This window comes from Capra hircus, chromosome 26 (assembly GCF_001704415.2).
Source record: "Capra hircus breed San Clemente chromosome 26, ASM170441v1, whole genome shotgun sequence".
In the NCBI taxonomy this organism is placed as follows: Eukaryota; Metazoa; Chordata; class Mammalia; order Artiodactyla; family Bovidae; genus Capra; species Capra hircus.
In genome coordinates, this window is record NC_030833.1 from 35,245,885 (window position 1) to 35,267,649 (window position 21,765).

The following is a 21,765-nucleotide window of genomic DNA, read 5'->3' on the forward strand; positions in this document are numbered from 1 at the left end:
CAGGACACACTTAAAGTGATGAAAGAAAATAATGTACAGCTCAGATTACTGTACCCAGCAAGGATCTCATTCAAATATGAAGGAGAAATCAAAGGCTTTATAGACAAGCAAAAGCTGAGAGAATTCAGCACCACCAAACCAGCTCTCCAACAAACGCTAAAGGATCTCCTCAAGACAGAAAACACAGAAAGGGTGTATAAACTCCAACCCAAAACAATAAAGTAAATGGCAATGGGATCATACTTATCAATAATTACCTTAAATGTAAATGGCTTGAATGCCCCAAACAAAAGACAAAGACTGGCTGAATGGATAAAAAAACAAGACCCCTATGTATGTTGTCTACAAGAGACCCACCCCGAAACAAGGGACACATACAGACTGAAAGTGAAGGGCTGGAAAAAGATATTCCATGCAAATAAAAACCCAAAGAAAGCAGGAGTAGCAATACTCATATCAGATAAAATAGACTTTAAAACAAAGGCTGTGAAAAGAGACAAAGAAGGCCACTACATAATGATCAAAGGATCAATCCAAGAAGAAGATATAACTATCATAACTATATATGCACTCAACATAGGAGCACCACAATATGTAAGACAAATGCTAACAAGTATGAAAGGGGAAATTAACAGTAACACATTAATAGTGGGAGGCTTTAATACCCCACTCACACCTATGGATAGATCAACTAAACAGAAAATTAACAAGGAAACACAAACTTTAAATGACACAATAGACCAGTTAAACCTAATTGATATCTATAGGACATTTCACCTTTTTCTCAAGTGCTCACGGAACTTTCTCCAGGATAGATCACATTCTTGGCCATAAATCTAGCCTTGGTAAATTCAAAAAAATTGAAATCATTCTAAGCATCTTTTTTGACCACAATGCAGTAAGATTAGATCTCAATTATAGGAGAAAAACTACTAAAAATTCCAGCATATGGAGGCTGAACAACAAGCTGCTGAATAACCAAAAAATCAGAGAAGAAATCAAAAAAGAAATCAAAATTTGCATAGAAATGAATGAAAAAGTAAAACACAACAACCACAAGCCTATGGAACACTATAAAAGCAGTGCTAAAGGGAATGTTCATAGCAATACAGGCTTACCTCCACAACCAAGAAAAAAGTCAAATAAATAACCTAACTCTACACCTAAAGCAACATTAAAATGAAGAAATTATGAATCCTAGGTTTAGTAGAAGGAAAGAAATCTTAAAAATTAGGGGAGAAACAAATGCAAAAGAAGCAAAAGAGACTATAGCTAAAATCAACAAAACCAAAAGCTGGTTCTTTGAGAAGATAAATAAAATTGACAAACCATTAACCAGATTCATCAAGAAAGAGAGAAAAATAATCATCAAATGGAGAGAAATCAAATCAACAAAATTAGAAATGAAAATGGAAAGATGAAAGCAGACAACACAGAAATGCAAAGGATCATGAGAGACTATTATCAGCAACTATATGTAAATAAAGTGGACAACTTGGAAAATATGGACAAATTCTTAGAGAAGTACAACTTTCTAAAATTAAACCAGGAAGAAATAGAAAATCTTAACAAACCCATCACAGGCATGGATATTGAAACTGTAATCAGAAATCTTCCAGCAAACAAAAGCCCAGGTCCAGATGGCTTCACAGCTGAATTCTACCAAAAATTTGGAGAACTAATACCTATCTTACTCAACATCTTCCAGAAAATTGCAGAGGAAGGTAAACTTCCAAACTCATTCTATGAGCCCACCATCACCCTAATACCAAAACCTGACGAAGATGCCGCACAAAAAAAGGAAACTACAGGCCAATAACACAGATGAACATAGATGCAAAAATCCTTAACAAAATGCTAGCAAACAAAATTCAACAACATATTAAAAGAGCATACATCATGGCCAAGTGGACTTTATCCCAGGGATGCAAGGATTCTTCAATATCTGGAAATCAATCAATGTAATACACCAGATTAACAACTTGAAAAATAAAAACCATATGATTCTCTCAATAGATGCAGAGAAAACCTTGACAAAATTCAACATCCGTTTACAATAAAAAAAATCTCCAGAAAGCAGGTATAGAAGGAACATACCTCAACATAATAAAAGCTATATATGACAAACCCACAGCAAACATTATCCTCAATGGTGAAAAATTGAAAGCGTTTCCCCTAAAGTCAGGAACAAGACAAGGGTACCCACTTTCTCCACTACTATTCAACATAGTTTTGGAAGTTTTGGCCATAGCAATCAGAGCAGAAAAAGAAATAAAGGGAATCCAGTATGGAAAAGAAGAAGTAAAACTCTGACTGTATGAAGATGAAATGATCTTGTACATAGAAAACCCTACAGACTCCACCAGAAAATGACTACAGCTAATCTATGAATATTGTAAAGTTGCAAGATATAAAATTAACACGTAGAAATCCCTTGCATTCCTATACACTAACAATGAGAAAACAGAAAGAGAAATTAAGGAAACAATTCCATTCACCATTGCAACAAAAAAATAAAATACTTAGGAATATATCTAGCTAAAGAAACTAAAGACCTATATATAGAAAACTATAAAACACTGGTGAAGGAAATCAAAGAGGACACAATTAGATGGAGAAATATACCATGTTCATGGATCAGAAGAATCAATATAGTGAAAATGAGTATACTACCCAAAGAAATCTATAGATTCAATGCAATCCCTATCAAACTACCAACGGTATTTTTCAGAGAACTAAAACAAATAATTTCACAATTTGTATGGAAATACAAAAAAAACCTCGAATAGCCAAAGCAATCTTGAGAAAGAAGAATGGAACTGGAGGAATCAACCTGTCTGAATTCAGCCTCTACTACAAAGCCACAATCATCAAAACAGTGTGGTACTGGCACAAAGACAGAAATATAGATATCACCATAATCCAAGTCTATGCCCCAACCAGTAATGCTTAAGAAGCTGAAGTTGAACGATTCTATAAAGAGATGTCCTTTTCATTATAGGGGACTGGAATGCAAAAGTAGGAAGTCAAGAAACACCTGGAGTAACAGGCAAATTTGGCCTTGGAATGCGGAATGAAGCAGGGCGAAGACTAAAAGAGTTTTGTGAAGAAAATGCACTGGTAATAGCAAACACCCTCTTCCAACAACACAAGAGAAGACTCTACCCATGGACATCATCAGATGGTCAACACTGAAATCAGATTGATTATATTCTTTGCAGCCAAAGATGGAGAAGCTCTATACAGTCAACAAAAAAAGACCAGGAGCTGACTGTGGCTCACATCATGAACTCCTTATTACCAAATTCAGACTCAAATTGAGGAAAATAGGGAAAACCGCTAGACCATTCAGGTATGACCTAAATCAAGTCCCTTATGATTATACAGTGGAAGTGAGAAATAGATTTAAGAGCCTAGATCTGATAGATAGAGTGTCTGATGAACTATGGAATGAGGTTCATGATACTGTACAGGAGACAGGGATCAAGACCATCCCCATGGAAAAGAAATGCAAAAAGGCAAGATGGCTGTCTGGGGAGGCCTTACAAATAGCTGTGAAAAGAATAGAGGTGAAAAGCAAAGGAGAAAAGGAAAGATATAAGCATCTGAATGCAGAGTTCCAAAGAATAGCAAGAAGAGATAAGAAAGCCTTCTTCAGCAATCAATGCAAAGAAATAGAGGAAAACAACAGAATGGGAAAGACTAGAAATCTCTTCAAGAAAATTAGAGATACCAAGGGAACATTTCATGCAAAGATGGGCTCGATAAAGGACAGAAATGGTCTGGACCTAACAGAAGCAGAAGATATTAAGAATAGGCGGCAAGAATTCACAGAAGAACTGTACAAAAAAGATCTTCACGACCCATATATTTACGATGGTGTGATCACTCATCTAGAGCCAGACATCCTGGAATGTGAAGTCAAGTGGGCCGTAGGAAGCATCACTATGAACAAAGCTAGTGGAGGTGATGGAATTTCAGCAGAGCTATTTCAAATCCTGAAAGATGATGCTGTGAAAGTACTGCACTCAATATGCCAGCAAATTTGGAAAACTCAGCAGTGGCCGCAGGACTGGAAAAGGTCAGTTTTCAGTTTTCATTCCAATCCCAAAGAAAGGCAATGCCAAAGAATGCTCAAACTGCACAATTGCACTCAGCTCACGTGCTAGTAAAGTAATGCTCAAGCCAACATCTGCTGGATCATGGAAAAAGCAAGAGAGTTTCAGAAAAACATCTATTTCTGCTTTATGCCAAAGCCTTTGACTGTGTGGATCACAATAAACTGGAAAATTCTGAGAGAGATGGGAATACCAGACCACCTGACCTGCCTCTTGAGAAATCTGTATGCAGGTCAGGAAGCAACAGTTAGAACTGGACATGGAACAACAGACTGGTTCCAAATAGGAAAAGGAGTACGTCAAGGCTGTATATTGTCACCCTGCTTATTTAACTTATATGCAGAGTACATCATGAGAAACTCTGGACTGGAAGAAACACAAGCTGGAATCAAGACTGCCGGGAGAAATATCAATAACCTCAGATATGCAGATGACACCACCCTTAAGGCAGAAAGTGAAGAGGAGCTAAAAAGCCTCTTCATTAAAGTGAAAGGAGAGTGAAATAGTTGGCTTAAAGCTCAACATTCAGAAAATGAAGATCATGGCATCCAGTCCCATCACTTCATGGCAAATAGATGGGGAAACAGTGGAAACAGTGTCAGATTTTATTTTGGGGGGGCTCCAAAATCACTGCAGATGGTGATTGCAGCCATGAAATTAAAAGACGCTTATTCCTTGGAAGAAAATTATGACCAATCTTGACAGCATATTCAAAAGCAGAGACATTACTTTGCCCACTAAGGTCTGTCTAGTCAAGGCTATGGTTTTTCCTGTGGTCATGTATGGATGTGAGAGTTGGACTGTGAAGAAGGCTGAGCACCAAACAATTGATGCTTTTGAACTGCGGTGTTGGAGACGACTCTTGAGAGTCCCTTGGACTGCAAGGAGATCCAACCCGTCCAATCTAAAGGAGATCAGCCCTGGGATTTCTTTGGAAGTAAGGATGCTAAAGCTGAAACTCCAGTACTTTGGCCACCTCATGAGAAGAGTTGACTCATTGGAAAAGTCTCTGATGCTGGGAGGGATTGGGGGCAAGAGGAGAAGGGGGCGACAGAGGACAAGATGGCTGGATGGCATCACTGACTTGATGGACGTGAGTCTGAGTGAACTCTGGGAGTTGGTGATGGACAGGGAGGCCTGCCTGGGTTGCAAAGAGTCAGACACGACTGAGCGACTGAACTGAACTGGAACAAAATAGAAAGCCCAGAGATAAATCCATGCTCCTATGGAAATCTTATCTTTGACAAAGGAGGCAAGAATATACAATGGAGAAAAGACAATCTCTTTTACAAGTGATACTGGGAAAACTGGTCAACCACTTGTAAAAGAATGAAACTAGAACACTTTCTAACATCTTACATTAAAATAAACTCAAATGGATTAAAGAGCTAAATGTAAGACCAGAAATTGTAAAACTCCTAGAGGAAAACATAGGCAAACACTCTCCGACATAAATCATAGCAGGATCCTCTATGACCTACCTCCCAGAATATTTGAAATACAGGCAAAAATAAATAAATGGGACCTAATTAATACTAAAAGCTTGTGCACAACAAAGGAAACTGTAAGCAAGGTGAAAAGACAGCCTTCAGAATGGGAGAAAATAAAGCAAATGAAGTAACTGGCAAAGAATTAATCTCAAAAATATACAAGCAACTAATGCATCTCAATTCCAGAAAAATAAACGACCCATTCAAAAAGTGGGCCAAAGAACTAAACAAACATTTCTCCACGGAAGACATAGAGATGGCTAACAAACACATGAAAAGGTGCTCAACATCACTTTTATCAGAGAAAGGCAAGTCAAAATCACAATGAAGAACGATTTCATGCCAGTCAGAATGGCTGATATCCAAAAGTCTACAAACAATAAATGATGGAAAGGTGTGGAGAAAAGGGAACCCTTTTACACTGTTGGTGGGAATGCAAACTAGTACAGCCACTATGGAGAACAGTGTGGAGATTCCTTCAAAAACTGGAAATAGAACTGTTATACGACCCTGTAATCCCATTGCTGGGCATACACACTGAGGAAACCAGAGTCAAAAGAGACACATGTACCCCAATATTCATCACAGCACTGTTTATAAGAGCCAGGATATGGAAGCAACCTAGATGTCCATCAGTAGATGAATGGATTAGAAAGCTGTGGTATATATACACAATGGAATATTACTCAGCCATTAAAAAGAATATACTTGAATCAGTTCAAATGATGTGGATGAAACTGGAGCCTATTATACAGAGTGAAGTAAGCCAGAAAGAAAAACAAAAATACGGTATACTAATGCATATATGTGGAATTTAGAAAGAAAGTAATGATAACCCTGTATGTGAGACAGCAAAAGAGACACAGATGTATTGAACAGTCTTTTGGACTCTGTGGGAGAGGATGATGGAGGGATGATATGGGTAATGGCGTTGAAATATGTAAAATATCATATGTGAAACAAATCGCCAGTCCAGGTTTGATGCATAATACAGGGTGCTCAGGTCTGGTGTACTGGGATGACCCAGAGGGATAGTATGGGGAGGGAGGTGGGAGGGGGGCTCAGGATGGGGAGCACATGTACATTCATGGCAGATTCACGTCAATATATGGCAAAACCAATACAATATTGTAAAGTAAAATAAATTAATTAATTAATGAAAAATAAAATTAAAAAGGAAACATACAGAAAGCATGAAAAAAGTAGAAAAATCATTTTATAACAATTCACCTTAGGGTCACTGACTTAAGCAACATTTACCTATTAATGCTAAAACTGTAGGGTGAATGATAAGCATGAAATTTATTAAGTTCTAGTACTTTGCCATAGATTTTTATTAATTAAGTGTAAAAAAAACGTCAGAACATAGGCCATGGAAAAACCTGACAGATACTATTTTATTATGTGAACAACAGTGCATAACCAATAACGAGGTAAGTGACATGATGTGGCCTCCCTCTTCCCAACAAATTTCAGTGGGATATGCAAAGCACCTATGTAGTTCTCTTGCCCAGTCATAACTGGAATCTAATTTCTAGAGAACCAGCTTGAAGAATATTTTACATGAGTATTGGCCTGGACACTTCACAAAGTGAAATGTACTGAAAGAAAACAAAGAGGGCAAAGAGAACTCATATTGGAAGACTAAAAAGTGAAGATAGCCAGATTTCATGCTTGTTCTTTGGCTGGATATTGAATTAAAAAGGGGAAAAAAAGACCATAAAGGATATTTCAGTAAAGGTGGGAAAAATTGAAACACAGGCTGGGGGGACCTCCCTGGTGGTCCAATGGTTAAGACTCATGTTTCCACTGCCTTAACATCCAAAGTTATCAATAATTTTAGTCTGTGTCAATGCCCACATTTTACTTAAAAGGGAGGTGTTATATCATTCCAAATATCCACTAGGAGAAGGATGAACTTTTTGTGGAAGAATATAAACATCATCTGAAACTCAGCATTTTCTCATTTATAACAATTGATACTCAACATAAAGTTATTAGGCACTTCAAAAGCACAGCTAGGTGACCACAAGTAGAAGAAGGGAAGACTTATAAAATATGCCCACCATAGGGAATATTTCTCATCTCACTTTATAAGGACAACGTTATCTTAATATCAGAAATCTGACAAGAAAAATTTGAGGAAGAAATAGAGTAGACCAAAATTCTTTACTCTAAACAGAGAAGTTCTGAACAAAATGTTGCAAACCAAATTCAGCTGAGTGTATACTTATAATATGTATATTTAGTGGGAAAGTGAGGCCATACAATCATAACAATACTTTCAGAAATCAATATGGAAAATTGTATAGCAATTATAACCTATAAATCATAAAAAATAAAGAGGATAAATTTTCCTAATCTAATTTTTTAAATCTACCAAAATATACATAAAACATGCTCAGTAGTGAGAGGTTAACCTCCACTCTCCTGTAGATCAGAAATGAAACAAAGATGAAACATGGATATTAACCCAGATTACAGGGCAGTGTATATAGAAATTGCAATTAATTTAGAGAAAGATTATTAGTAATGATTTTAAAATTAGCAAGTTTCCTGCCATTAAATTCATCAAATGATAAAAGCTGATTATATTCCCATATTCCAGTTAAAAGAAATAGAAAAGACTAAAAAGTTTATAAAAGCAAGAATGATATTCAGCACCTAGGGGGGAAACAAAACAAAAGATTTGCAAGCCAATCAGTACACTGAAAATTTTTGAGAGAACTATAAACCCCCCAAAACTGGAAGTATACACCAGATTTATTAACACAAAGATAAAATGAGTCATGATGTTAAACCTTTCTAAATAGATCTAATGTAACACTGATAAAAATCCCAGCAGAGAGCTTTGATAAACTGACAAACTAGTACTAACAATGTTTGGAAAAGTAAACATCTAAGATCAGAAAAACAATATTAACAAAGCAGAACAAATTTGGAAGACTTACACTGCTACCTGTCAAAGTCTGTTATAAAGCTTTCTAGACTAACCTGGAAACAATACACAAACTATTGAATTGCCTCACATATGATTTTAGTGCTTCTCTCATCTGTGTTCATTAAGGATTGCACACATACCACGAAATGGGAATGTCAAGACCACTGAAGTCACTGTAAGAAAACCCAATCTAACCTTGGGGATGATGTAGTTTCTGAATTCAATGTCATGGGTCACCATATGGGGAAGACTGGAAGGGACCAGGTCAATGTATCTCTGGATCTCATGGACCACAGCATCCGTGTAGGGCATGTGGCTTCTGTCCTGCATGCAGGGGCTCCGGTGTCTTCCAATCACATGGTCAATCTCTTCCTGGACCTTAGCTGATAAGAGATAGTATGACTAATGCAAAAAAGAAAAACGCATATCACATTTTCATACCAATTCAGGGATCAGTTCAGTTCAGTCACCCAGCCATGTCCGACTCTGCGATCCCACGGACCTCAGTACACCAGGCTCCCCTGGAGCTTGCTCAAACTCATGTCCATTGAGTCGGTGATGCCATCCAACCATCTCATCCTTTGTCGTCTCCTTCTCCTCCCACCTTCAAACTTTCCCAGCATCAGGGTCTTTTCCAGTGAGTCAATTCTTCATATCAGGTGGCCAAAGTACTGAAGTTTCAGCTTCAGCATCAGTCCTTCCAATGAATATTTAGGACTGAATTCAGGGATACACGAAGCATTATGAAGGTATTCCAACATCATTATAAACATCAGTTAGGACTCCCCTGGTGGATAAGAATCTGCCTGCCAATGCAGGGAGCACATGTTCAATCTCTGGTCTGGGAAGATTCCATACACTGTGGGGCAACTGAGCCCATGCCTTGCAATTACTGAGCCTACATGTTGTAACTACTGAAGCCTGTGTGCCCTAGAGCCTGTGCGCCACAGGAGAAGCCATCACAAGGAGAAGCCTGAATGCAGCAACTAGAAAGCAGCCCCAGTTGCTAAAACTAGAGAAAGCTGACATGCAACAACAAAGACCCAGCACAGCCAAAACTAAATGAATAAATAAACAAAAATTAAAACAAAAGTCAGTTACATGCCCAGAACTACACCCAGACATAGAGAGAAAATGACCATAATATAGATGTATACGTTTCCTACAAACTGTGTTTAAGATACATCTATACATATCTCTATATTAACATACGTGATAAAACAAATGATGAACTGTTTCAAAACATAAACAAAACATAACCTCAAGAATTATAGTCCTTGCTGAAAGAAAAATAGGAATCAGATGTTAATTTTTAACAAAATAATATAGAGGCAGAAAAGTTAAATTATACATTTTTTTGTGTATTTGTACAATTTGCAATGATACTCTTTTCATCTTCCAATTTCCATAAGCCACCACACTGAGTATTCTAGCAGTTTCTTCTGAAATTGATGCTATATTTCTAAATAATAATTCACTATTTCTATTTTTAACATACCTATTTCTAGACAATATTGTCCTGTGGGAGATGAGAATTTATTAGTATAGCTCCATCTCCACTTCATACAGAACACACATAATACACATAATTCCTGTTACTCCATTTCCCCCAATATATTTAGATCACAACTTTTGGCTGTTAGAATTTCATTTTATCATCATTCTGGCTACATAAACAAAGCTTCCTGATCAGACAACTATGATTATGTTTCATTTTTTGTATTTTCTTGGACTTAAATATGTCTCTTTATTTCATCTTATAAATTTCTGCATCTTGATCTAGAATTATTTCCAAATACTGAGATAAATATTCCAAACTCCAAATAACAGTTTTCGTTTTATAAGGAAATCTCAGGTCATCAATCACTTCTCTTTTGTTTGGTGTCTCCCTTCATAGCTGCTTTATCTATCTAATCCATTTTGAAGCAGGTATTTTCTATGCCTGATACCTAGCTATAGCCCTGACACTTTCATTCTCCTTCATGAGTTCTCAAGATTTCTGGAGCCATGACTTCCTGTGACATGACTTTAGGAATTTGGATGAGAAAAGGGAAAGAGTGGGTAAAAATTTTGTCAGACACACTGGTCTGAAAATACCCTTTATAAAATCAATACCCAGTTTGATAGTTGCTCTTGAATTCTGATGCTGTTGTGAACTCTAATCCTTTATCTATGACCTGCTACATTTCCTGAAAGTTTTTACAATTTTCTCTTTTATCTTGGTGTTCTGAAATTTCATTCACTCTGTTAGACATATCAAGAGAATTATCTATCTACCTGGCAATATTTAGAGGTCTTTTCTCCAGAGTGTTCACTCTTTTGAGTTTTTCTCTTGCTGCTGAATTTCAGGGAGCAGGATGCAGAATGGAGCTGAGTCTGAATTCAAGATGTGGATGCTTCCCTAAATTTTCTTCCATGCTGTGACCTCACTGTTTCCTCCTGTCTCTGCCCAGTGTCCTGGGCGTAGGGCCTCTTAGATTTCACTTCTCTAGAGAGATCCTCTTCTCTCATCCGACTGGGGGAACACAGTGATCTGATAAAGTGTAAGTGTTAGTGTCTCAGTCATGTCCAACTGTTTGTGATCCCATGGACTGTAGCCTTCCAGGTTCCTCTGTCCATGGAATTCTCCAGGGAAGAATACTGGAGTGGATTACCTTTCCCTTCCCCAGAGGATCTTTCCGATCAAGGGATCAAACCTGGGTCTCCTTCACTGCAGTCAGACTCTTTACCTTCTGAGCCACTAAGGAGTTGTCAAAGAGTTGTGGCTAGGTGAGCTACTTTTATCAGCCTTTGTCTCCCCCTCTTCTGTTTGTCACCTGCTACTTCTAAATGCGGAAACTTACAGGCTGGTAGGGATATAAACAACTTTTCCTAATTATGTATCTTCCTTTTCTGATATTTAGGGCACAACTTAATCTTCTCTGTGCTGTGCTTAGTCACACAATTGTGTCTGACTCTCTGCAACCCCATGGACTGTAGCCCACCAGGCTCCTCTGTAATGGGAATTCTCCAGGCAAGAATACTATAGTGGGTTGCCATGCCTTCCTCCATGGGATCTTCCCAACCCAGGGATCAAACTCAGGCCACATTGGAGATGGATTCTTTATCATCTGAGCTACCAGGGAAGTCCAAGAATACTGGACTGGGCAGCCTATCCCTTCTCCAGGGGAACCTTCCTGACCCGGAAATCAAACCTGGGTCTCCTGCATTGCAGGTGGGTTCTTTATCAACTGAGCTAGCAGAGAATTATCTTCCTTTTCTAATATTTAGGATACAACTTCATCGTCTCTACTGACTTTATTATCACCCCGCAATATGTTCTCTGTGTTTTAGAAATTTGTTAAAGATCTATCTGTTGCTGTTTCCTGGCTTCTTCTTGTCCAACTTTAGAAGACTGATTCTTATCTGGAATAGTTCATAGTCATTGTAGAGACATCCTGACACATGACAGGAGATTGTTTCTAAATTGCTATGAATAATCATAACTCTTTAAATGTAAATGTCTTATATAATGTTCTTTGTAAAAGATAAAACTATAGATCACCAAAGTTCTTATTTTGGCAAGCACTGTTTCTCTAGAACCAGACTTCTGGACTAATAAAATACCTTTACAGGCACCTTAAACCTGAATAGTACAATTTCTTGTGAATCTAAATTTTTAGATCACTTCCCAGAAAGTAGACGTTATGTCTGGCCACCTTACTAAATTTCTAGGATTTCCATTTAGGCTTCAGTATCACGGACTCTATGGACATGAGTCTGAGTGAACTCCGCGAGATGGTGATGAACAGGGAGGCCTGGCGTGCTGCGATTCATGGGGTCGCAAAGAGTCAGACACGACTGAGTGACTGAACTGAACTGAACTGAAGGAGAGTATCCAGAGAAGGAAATGGCAACCCACTCCAGTATTTTTGCCTGGAGAATCCCAGGGACAGAGAAGCCTGGTGGACTGCCATATGGGGTCACACAGAGTCGGACATGACTGAAGCGATTTAGCAGCAGCAGCAGCAGCAAGGAGTGCTTCCATTTTCCCTCTAGAAAACTTTAGAACATTGCATTTTCAGAATGAGGTGGCAACAAATTGGCCTTTCCGTAATAAACACATTATGCAGCCCCAGGCCAATTCATGCTGGGAGTGCCTGCTACACATGACCTCCCATGAAATCCAGATGCTGCTTTATTGCTTTTATTTTCCACAGTGTTTCACTTCTGTCTGTCATCCTCCTGTATTATGTAAAGATGTCCCAATACCATCCCTTCATTAAAACTGAAAACATTAAGCTGCTCAAACAGAGATTTACATAATTCTGCAAGAGCAACAAGATGGAAAACACTCCCAGTCTCTTTCCAATATCTCTTCTGCAGTCACCCTGCTCACCATGAACCATACCTGTGACCTCTGGGTGCTTCAACAGCAGGAGGAGCCCATATCTCAGAGTGGTGCTTGTCGTCTCTGTCCCAGCTCCAAACAAATCAAATACAGTGGTTGTCAAGTTTTCCAAAGTAAACTCCAATTGTTGATTTTGTTTTTCCTAGGAATGATTTGATAAAATTGTTTGACAAGCTAGCTTATCAGAATTGCCCTTAATCCACAATAGCTCATGGTGTTTTAAAGTTAAGGCAACATACAAACTACTGGGCAATTATAGGGAAAAAACCACTGTGTAGAAAAACAAAATACTGTAGATCAGTTGACTTAAATGTCATTTTCTCCTGCCTTATTCCTCGTTTGCCTAAAAGTTCCATTCATCAGCCTTTTCTGCATTTAGGTAGTGGTTCAGATAGTAAAGAATCTTCCTGCAATGCAGGAGACTCATGATTGATTCCTGGGTAGGGAAGATCCTCTGGAGAAGGCAATAGCTTCTCCATCCCCTCGATATTGGAATGGCTACCCACTCCAATATTCTTGCCTGGAGTATTCCACGGACAGAGAGAAGCCTGGTGGACTACAGTCCGTGAAGTTGCAAAGAGGCAGACACAGCCGAGTGACTAACACATTCACTTTCAGGCTATGCAGCTTAATTTTTTGCCAGCAAGATATAAATAGAAGCTTACTGGTACACTTCCTCTTTCTTACTCAAAACAAGTATTTGATAGATTGAAAGTGATTTCCATACAAATGGAAATCAAAAGAAACCTGGAGTAGCAATATTCATACCGGACAAAATAGACTTTAAAATAAAGACTTGGATTTCCCTGGTGGACCAGTGACTAAGATTCTGCACTCCCAATGCAGGGGGCCCAGGTTTGATCCCTAGTTGGGAAACTAAATCTCACATGCTGCAGCTAAGTGTTCACATGCCACAATTAGAAGATCCTGCATGCCACAACTAACACCTGGCACAGCCAAATAAATAAAGATAAACAAATAAATTAAATAAAGACTGTTATAAGAGACAAGGAAGGACATAATGATCAAGGATCAATCCAAGAAGATGTAACAATTATAAGTACATATGCACCCAACATAGGAGCACCTCAGTGTGTCAGGCAAATGCTGCTGCTAAGTCACTTCAGTCGTGTCTGACTCTTTGCGACCCCAGAGATGGCAGCCCACCAGGCTCCCCCATCCCTGGGATTCTCCAGGCAAGAACACTGGAATGGGTTGCCATTTCCTTCTCCAATGCATGAAAGTGAAAATGAAAGTGAAGTCGCTCAGTCGTGTCTGACTCCTAGCGACCCCATGGACTGCGGCCTACTAGGCTCCTCCATCCATGGGATTTTCCAGGCAAGAGTACTGGAACGGGTTGCTATTGCCTTCTCCCAGGCAAATGTTAACATCCATTAAAGGGAAAATGTATACTAACAAAATAATAGTAGGCAACTTAAACTTACAGCACTGGACAGATCATCCAGACAGAAAATTAAGGAAACACAAGCCTTAAATAACCCATTAGACTAGATAAACTTACTGTCCTAGATATTAATTGGAAATTCCATTCAAAGGCAGCAGAATACACATTTTTTGTCAAGCACACATGGAACATTCTCCAGGATATCATCTTGGGTCACAGATCAAAACTCAGTAAATTTTAGAAAATTGAAATCATATCAAGAAACTTTTCCAACCACAAGGCTATGAGATTAGATATCAATTACAGAAAAAAATGTATAAAACACAAATGGAGGCTGAACAATATGTTATTGAATAACAAATGGATTGAACATGACTGAGCATGCACCCACCACATTGCAGCCAATGGTATTATACATATTATACACAGAAAATCCTAAAGATGCTACCATAAAACTACTAGCACTCATCGATGAATTTGGTAAAGTTGCAGGATACAAAATTAATACATAGAAAAGAAATCTCTTTCATTCCTATACACTAACAATGAAAGATCAGAACAAGAAATCAAGGAAACAGACTCATTTGCCATCACACCGAAAAGAATAAAGTAGCTAGGCATAAACCTACCTAATGAGGCAAAAGATCTGTACTCAGAAAACTATAAGATCCCAATGAAAAAATCAAAAATGACATAAACAGATAGAGAGATATATCATGTTCGTGGATCAGAAGAATCAATATTGTGAAAATGACTATACTACCCAAGGCTATCTACAGATTCAATGTTCAGTTCAGTTCAGTTCAGTCGCTCAGTCGTGTCCAACTCTTTGCGACCCCATGAATTGCAGCACACCAGGCCTCCCTGTCCATCACCAACTCCCGGAGTTCACTCAGACTCACATCCATCAGGTTGGTGATGCCATCCAGCCATCTCATCCTCTGTCATCCCCTTCTCCTCCTGCCCCCAATCCCTCCCAGCATCAGAGTCTTCCTATGAGTCAACTCTTTGCATGAAATGGCCAAAGTATTGGAGTTTCAGCTTTAGCATCATTCCTTCCAAAGAACACCCAGGACTGATCTCCTTCAGAATGGACTAGTTGGATCTCCTTGCAGATTCAATGTAATCCCTATCAAATTACCAAGGGCATTTTTCACAGAATTAAAACAAACAGACATAAAAAGCACATGACAAGTAAAAGTGAGCAGGCTGTTTTAAATACTGAGTAGAAGGGACTGCTAACATGCAAAAACACTGTGAACCTGTCCTTAGGCCAATATTAACTTCACGATGCATTTGCAACCTCCAGTGGTCCAGTGCCATGTCTAATATTAAGTAATAAACACCTCAAGGGAGACCAAACACTCTGAATGAGTATACTTTTTAGAAAAAGTTATCGTCTTTGACTTTACACAAGCTATAAGCTTGTCAATTCAAAACTATTCTAAAGTCAGTTAGAAAGGCAGTGAACTCATAAAACAGTACTAGTATTTTGATTTCTTGAATTGGATTTGAAGATAAAGTCATTATGTGTTCATAGCCTATCATTCTTAGGCTATAGAAAATACTGCTGAAAGGAATTATATAAAACAATGTTGAAAGATTAAAGAAAACCTATATAAATAAAGGGCTTCCCATGTGGTGCTAGTGGTAAAGAACCCACTGGCCAGTGCAGGTAGATGGAAGAGACACAGGTTTGATCCTGAGTTGGGAAGATCTCTTGGAGGAGGGCGTGGCAACCCACTCCAGTATTCTTGCCTGGAGTATCCCATGGACAGGGGAGTCTGGCAGGCTGCAGTCCACAGATAGTACTGAAGTGACTTAGCATGCATACAAATAAAAAACCTTCCTTGATATAGATCAAAAGCACTCAGTATTATTATGATAGCATTACTGACTTAATGTCACAAAGAAGGCAGATAGGAAGTTTCAAAAATCCATCCCTCCACTGAAATAACAACTGGCCACGCACAAAGTGTCTGAGCAACTACTTTGAGACTCTGGAAACTAGTTAGACACTTGCAGCTGATGTGCTTAGGTGCAGTGTCTGATAAATGTGACATCTCCCATGCTGACTAACATTCCTCATAACCCAGCTCCAAGGCAGACAGTTATGGAGAGTGTGGACTTTATTTGTGGTGTAGCCAGTGGATCTCAGAACAAGAAACTGGACTACATTCTTCTACATTGGAGGCTGGCACAGAAATCAGCCATTGTTTCAATCTCCATGACTTTCATTGAAAACATAAAGAGAATGCTTTCTTTTCCCATTTACATTTAGGTACAGGTATTTAAGAGAATCTCTGTAGGGTCACTATCTGACTATGGAGATAACAGAACAGAGAGTCAAGTGACCACACAAGATAAGAAAATAGTCTTGGTAAAAATAATCTAGAAAAGTTACTACACAAAGGAATTAATACAGTCTTCATCAAATAACAATAACAATTGTTAGAAGAGTGTAAAATCTTATTTCCAGAGTTACCACATTACATTATATAAATCATGTAAGTATGGTCCATTAACAACTGAAAAAAAAATTAACACAAACCACTGTTGAGGAAACCCAGACAATGGATTTACTAGATTAAAAAATATAAGATAGATGTCTTAGGTATGTGCAAAGAGATGAAGGAAGCCATGTATGAGGAAATAAGAATATCAGAAAGTGTAAGAACAATTAGGGAATATCAATAATGAGAACAGCATTGTAATAAAGAACCAATAGAAATTCAGGAGCTAAAAGTACAGTACCATAAAAATTTAAAAACTTACCAGAAACTTTCTGGTATTGTACTCTTTACAATAAAAAGTAGTACACTGAAGTAAATCATTCACTACATCTAATCATTATAAACTGTGTAGATAAATATCCTATTTATAATGGAGTATAATATAGCCATAAAAAGGAAGGAAATCCTGCCATTTATGATTGCATGGACGGGACTTGAAGGCATTATGCTAAATGGAATAAATCAGGAAGAGAAAATAAAATATCATATTATCTCACCGTATACGTGGACTATGGGCTTTCCCAGTGGTGCAGTGGTAAAGAATCTGCTTACCAAAGCAGGAGACACAAGAGACTTGGGTTCGATCCTTGGGTCAGGAAGATCCCCTGGAGTAGGAAATGGCAACTTATTCAGTATTCTTGCCTGGAGAATCCCATGGACAGAGGAGCTTTGTGGGCTACAGTCCATGGGGTCACAAAGAGTTGGATACAACTGAGCGACTGAGCATGCGCACATATGTGGACTATAAAATAAAAATCTGAACTCATAAATGCAGAGAACACGTTGGTGACTCAGAGATGAAGAGAGGTCAAAATGAATGAATGTGGTCAAAAAGTACAAACTTCCAGTTGTAAAATATAAATAAGTCCTAGGAATATGCTATACAGCATGATAACTGTAGTTAATACTATATTGTAAATTTGCAAGTTGCTAGGAAGGTAAATCTTAAAAATTCTTATCACAAGAAAAAAATGCAATTATATGTGAGATGGAGGTTAATTAGACTTATCTTGGTGATCATTTGGCAATACATGCATATATTGAATCTTTATGTTGTACATCTAAAGCTAATATGTTATATGTTTAATATATTAATTCCTCAAATTAGAAATAAAAATCTACATTGTCTACAAGAAAGTCACTTAAGACCCAAATACACAAATATGTTGAATGTCAAAGGAGAAAAAAGATATTGCAAGACTGAGTAGCCAAATAAAGTCTTAAGAAGGCCTGTCCTCAACAGAAGCTAGTTAACCAGAGCCTCACCTGCTGGGGTTTTATCAGACACTAACCAAACTGAGGATAGAGAAATATCCCATCCAGTTAGCTCTAGCTGTGGGAGAAGTGAAATTCCCAGCTCTGGCCCACTCTCGCTTTCCTGCCCCATCTAAGGGGGGAGAAAAACACTGAGGAACACACATGAAGTTGAGTCCAGAGGCATAGGCTCACTAAAATTTTGCGATCCCTAGCAAAATCACTTTCTTGGTATAAATTGACAAGTTTATTCTAATATCCACATGGAAGTTTAAGAGACCACAAAAGCCAAAACAATCTTTAGAAAGAACAACAAAGTTAAAGGACATCTCAATTTCAAAACTAACTACAAAGCTAATAATTAAGACCGCCAGATGATGTGATACTGACGTAAGGACTGACAGAGATTATCGAAATAGAATTGAGATTACACAAATAAACCCCCACATTTTGAGTCAACTGATTTCTAACAAGGATGTCAAGATGATTCATGTGGGAAAAACAGTCTTTTCCACAAATGGTGCTCACAGACACCAACTTCCAACTCTGTATCTATGTCAATCCATTTTACTTTACACTCAATTAAGGTTTCTCTCTTCCATCCACCTACTCTTTCCCATCACACTTCTCTGCACTGCTGAACACAGCACATACCCATCTGAAATTCCCTCCCCTGTCTTTCAATGCAAATATATTATTATATTTCCAACCACTGGACATACAGGAAGGCCAGCTGCCTTAAGTCATTCTTTTCCATTCCCTCACACAGTGTGTGCGATTACCATGACCATCTTCATATTACAGCATGATATTTTGCATTTTCTCAAAATAATAGGATACAACTTAGCAAATAAACAACAACTTGTTTGTAATTGTTTACATTTCACCTGAGGTGTCATTCTGTCTCTCTTTGGGTAGATTCTTATTACACAAAGAGCAGGATCAATTTTTCTACTTATTGTGCACACAATATGTATTTAAACTGCTTGACAGCATTGCTTCCCTGACCATTGAAATAACTCTGATAAATACAGAACTAGTCAATGAACCACAGAATGCACAATCGGTCAGATATTAACATTTCACCTGCTCCATTTTGATCAGGAAACAATCAATATAGTCCCGAGGGTTGTTAATATCCAGGGATGCTTTGTGTTCCATTGCTTTCTCCAACACATAACTTTTTAAATCAGCAGCATTTTTAATTACTTTGTTATGACTTCCTGGTAAATAATCAATGAGTGCAGGGAAACTATTGCAAACCTAGGAGAGAAACAATTGTTTATTAAATAAAGATCACTTTAATAATACTTCTATACCATATGACCAAACCTTGTCAGAAATGGTGTTATAAGTATTAATATAATATGGTCTCTGTATTGAGGGAAATTCTTACCTTACAGGTACATAATTTGCTATACTGATAGATATCTATGAAGGAGAACATTCTGACCAGGTATCAAATATGATAATCATTTCCTATAATCATATATTATATGTATAGTATAAAAGCACTGTTATAAAAATTACCTCATTTTCTTATATCAATCTTCCCTTCTACCATGAAATATGGGATGGCATGAAATACTATGACTCACATTTTGTAGATGACAAACAACAGTAGTCAAGAGAGTTTGGACAATCTGATATACAGTCCAGAGCTGGTCCCAGATGTTTCTACTGTTGTCTCATAGACTCAAATGTAAGATCATATTTGAGGACTGAAACAATACTAAAAGCCACAAAACTTAACTCAGTGTGATAAAGTCACTGGCCCCCAGAGCAATTAAGTGACCTCTGCAAGCTCACATCATTGTCTTTTAGGTAGAGGGCAGAACATGTCAGCTCAGCAAAGGTATACCTGTGATGTTGGTTTGTGGTTCCTACACCAAACAACCCCAATCACCTTTGTCATCCCCAAAGCAATTACCTTGTCAGTTAAGATGCCAATTGAAGCACCAAACACTCCTATCCTAGTCAATGTCCCCTGGCACTACTCTCCCCCGTTGAAGGAGACATTCTTTTCCTTCCCAAACACAGATATTTCTGTGAACTTAATATGCCAAAGAAGTACTTAAGTGATGACTGGGTGACAAGGCTTGTGGGCAATGGAAGGCTTTCCAGAAGGACATGGATGTCCTTCTACTGCTGTAGGCATGCTTTGAGGAAGCTACCAAAATAGTTTATGGAAAATGGCTTTGAAAATTGGTGGGGAAACCACTGAAGAGTGTCAATAGGACTGAATTACAATTCTGTATTCTGGGCACGAATTTTCCTGTCTATCATTAAAGGGCTCCACCATTGTCCACAGATGAGCACTCCATGATACTAAGCTCTGGGCAAGACTGTGCTGTTCACACATTAACCTTACAGCTTGGTGTATCTGGACCTCATGGAGAAAAGAGCAGAAATGATTCCCAGAGAAGAAAGGACGTGGGCCTCACCTGAACCCATGGAGAGCTCAGAATCCTGAGGATTTCGTTCAATTTTTCCATTAGATCTAGAAAAATCGGATCTTTATAATCAAAACGGTTCTGGAAAATAATGGAGCAGATCACATTGCAGGGAGCACAGCCCAGGATGAAAGTGGGGTCACAGGGCAACCCTAAAGAATAACAAACAATTTGAACACATCATTAAAACATACACGAGACATTTGTACTTAAGATAACAGGTAAAGGTAATTTTAGAAACTCTAAAGCAATATTTTGGGCTTCCTTGTGGCTCAGCTGGTGTAGAATCTGCCAGCAGTGTGGGAGACCTGGGTTCGATCCCTGGGTTGGAAAGATCCCTTGGAGAAGGAAAAGGCTACCCACTCCAGTATTCTGGCCTGGAAAATTCCATGGATAGTCCATGGGGTTGCAAAGAGTCAGACACAACCGAGTGACTACCATTTTCACAAAGCAATATTTTACCAGCTAATTGCCTTAATAGCAAAGTATTCCAGACGCATAAAATCAACACATCACTTTTACCTTAACCTGAGTAGGTCATTTCACCTACATTCACCAATGTAAATATTGTTTTTGGAAAAAAAAAAATCAATTAAAATCCACTGCTTTAACATGTACTCTTTTCACCTAAGGGGACTGTTAAGTTGAAGGGAAAAAAAAAAAGAAAGAAAACAGTTTAAAAGACTATTTTTATATCATTTAATAACCTAAATTTATCAGCGCTGAATATTATCTGTTTGCAAAGCCTGTAGAAAATAAAGCACTGATAAAGAAAAAAAGAGAATAGTTGAGAACCTCAAAATGCTTTATGTAATGAATAGTTGAAAGAATCATCTCTAGAATCAACATGGAAGTTAAACAGAGACTGTAGGTGATTTCATGTATTTAAAGGAACAGATTTTTTTGGTCTTTTTTAAAACTATAAATTTATTTATTTATTTGGAGGTTAATTTAAAAAGCAGCATGTATCCATGCTGTATGAGAAAAAAACTAATACAAATGAACAATGTTGGCCACCACAACATTGTAAAGCAAAAATCCTCCAATTAAAAAAAAAAAAACAAATAAAATAAAAGAGAACAAGAAAAATAACTTTTTATAAAATGGGATTCTTGTCTAAAATATAAATTGTTGTTATTGTTCAGTCACTAAGTCATGTCTGTCTCTTTGTGACCTCACAAACTGCAGCACGCCAGGCTTC

The 21,765-nt window shown here is 37.9% G+C and overlaps 1 protein-coding gene across 2 annotated transcripts in view; it reads right to left on the bottom strand.

The window, feature by feature from the left end:
* The window catches only part of LOC102188304 (cytochrome P450 2C9), a 46,777-nt gene that overhangs the window by 8,159 nt on the left and 16,853 nt on the right, over positions 1-21,765 (bottom strand). Inside the window, exons 4-7 of one of the 2 annotated variants that reach the window (XM_018041338.1) lie at positions 20,556-20,716; positions 19,198-19,374; positions 12,940-13,081; positions 8,745-8,932 (exon numbers count right to left, since the gene is read on the bottom strand). In XM_018041338.1, the coding sequence (XP_017896827.1) occupies positions 8,745-8,932; positions 12,940-13,081; positions 19,198-19,374; positions 20,556-20,716 (668 nt within the window). The remainder of the gene's footprint in view (positions 1-8,744; positions 8,933-12,939; positions 13,082-19,197; positions 19,375-20,555; positions 20,717-21,765) is intronic. The other variant, XM_018041339.1, reaches the window with a different exon arrangement.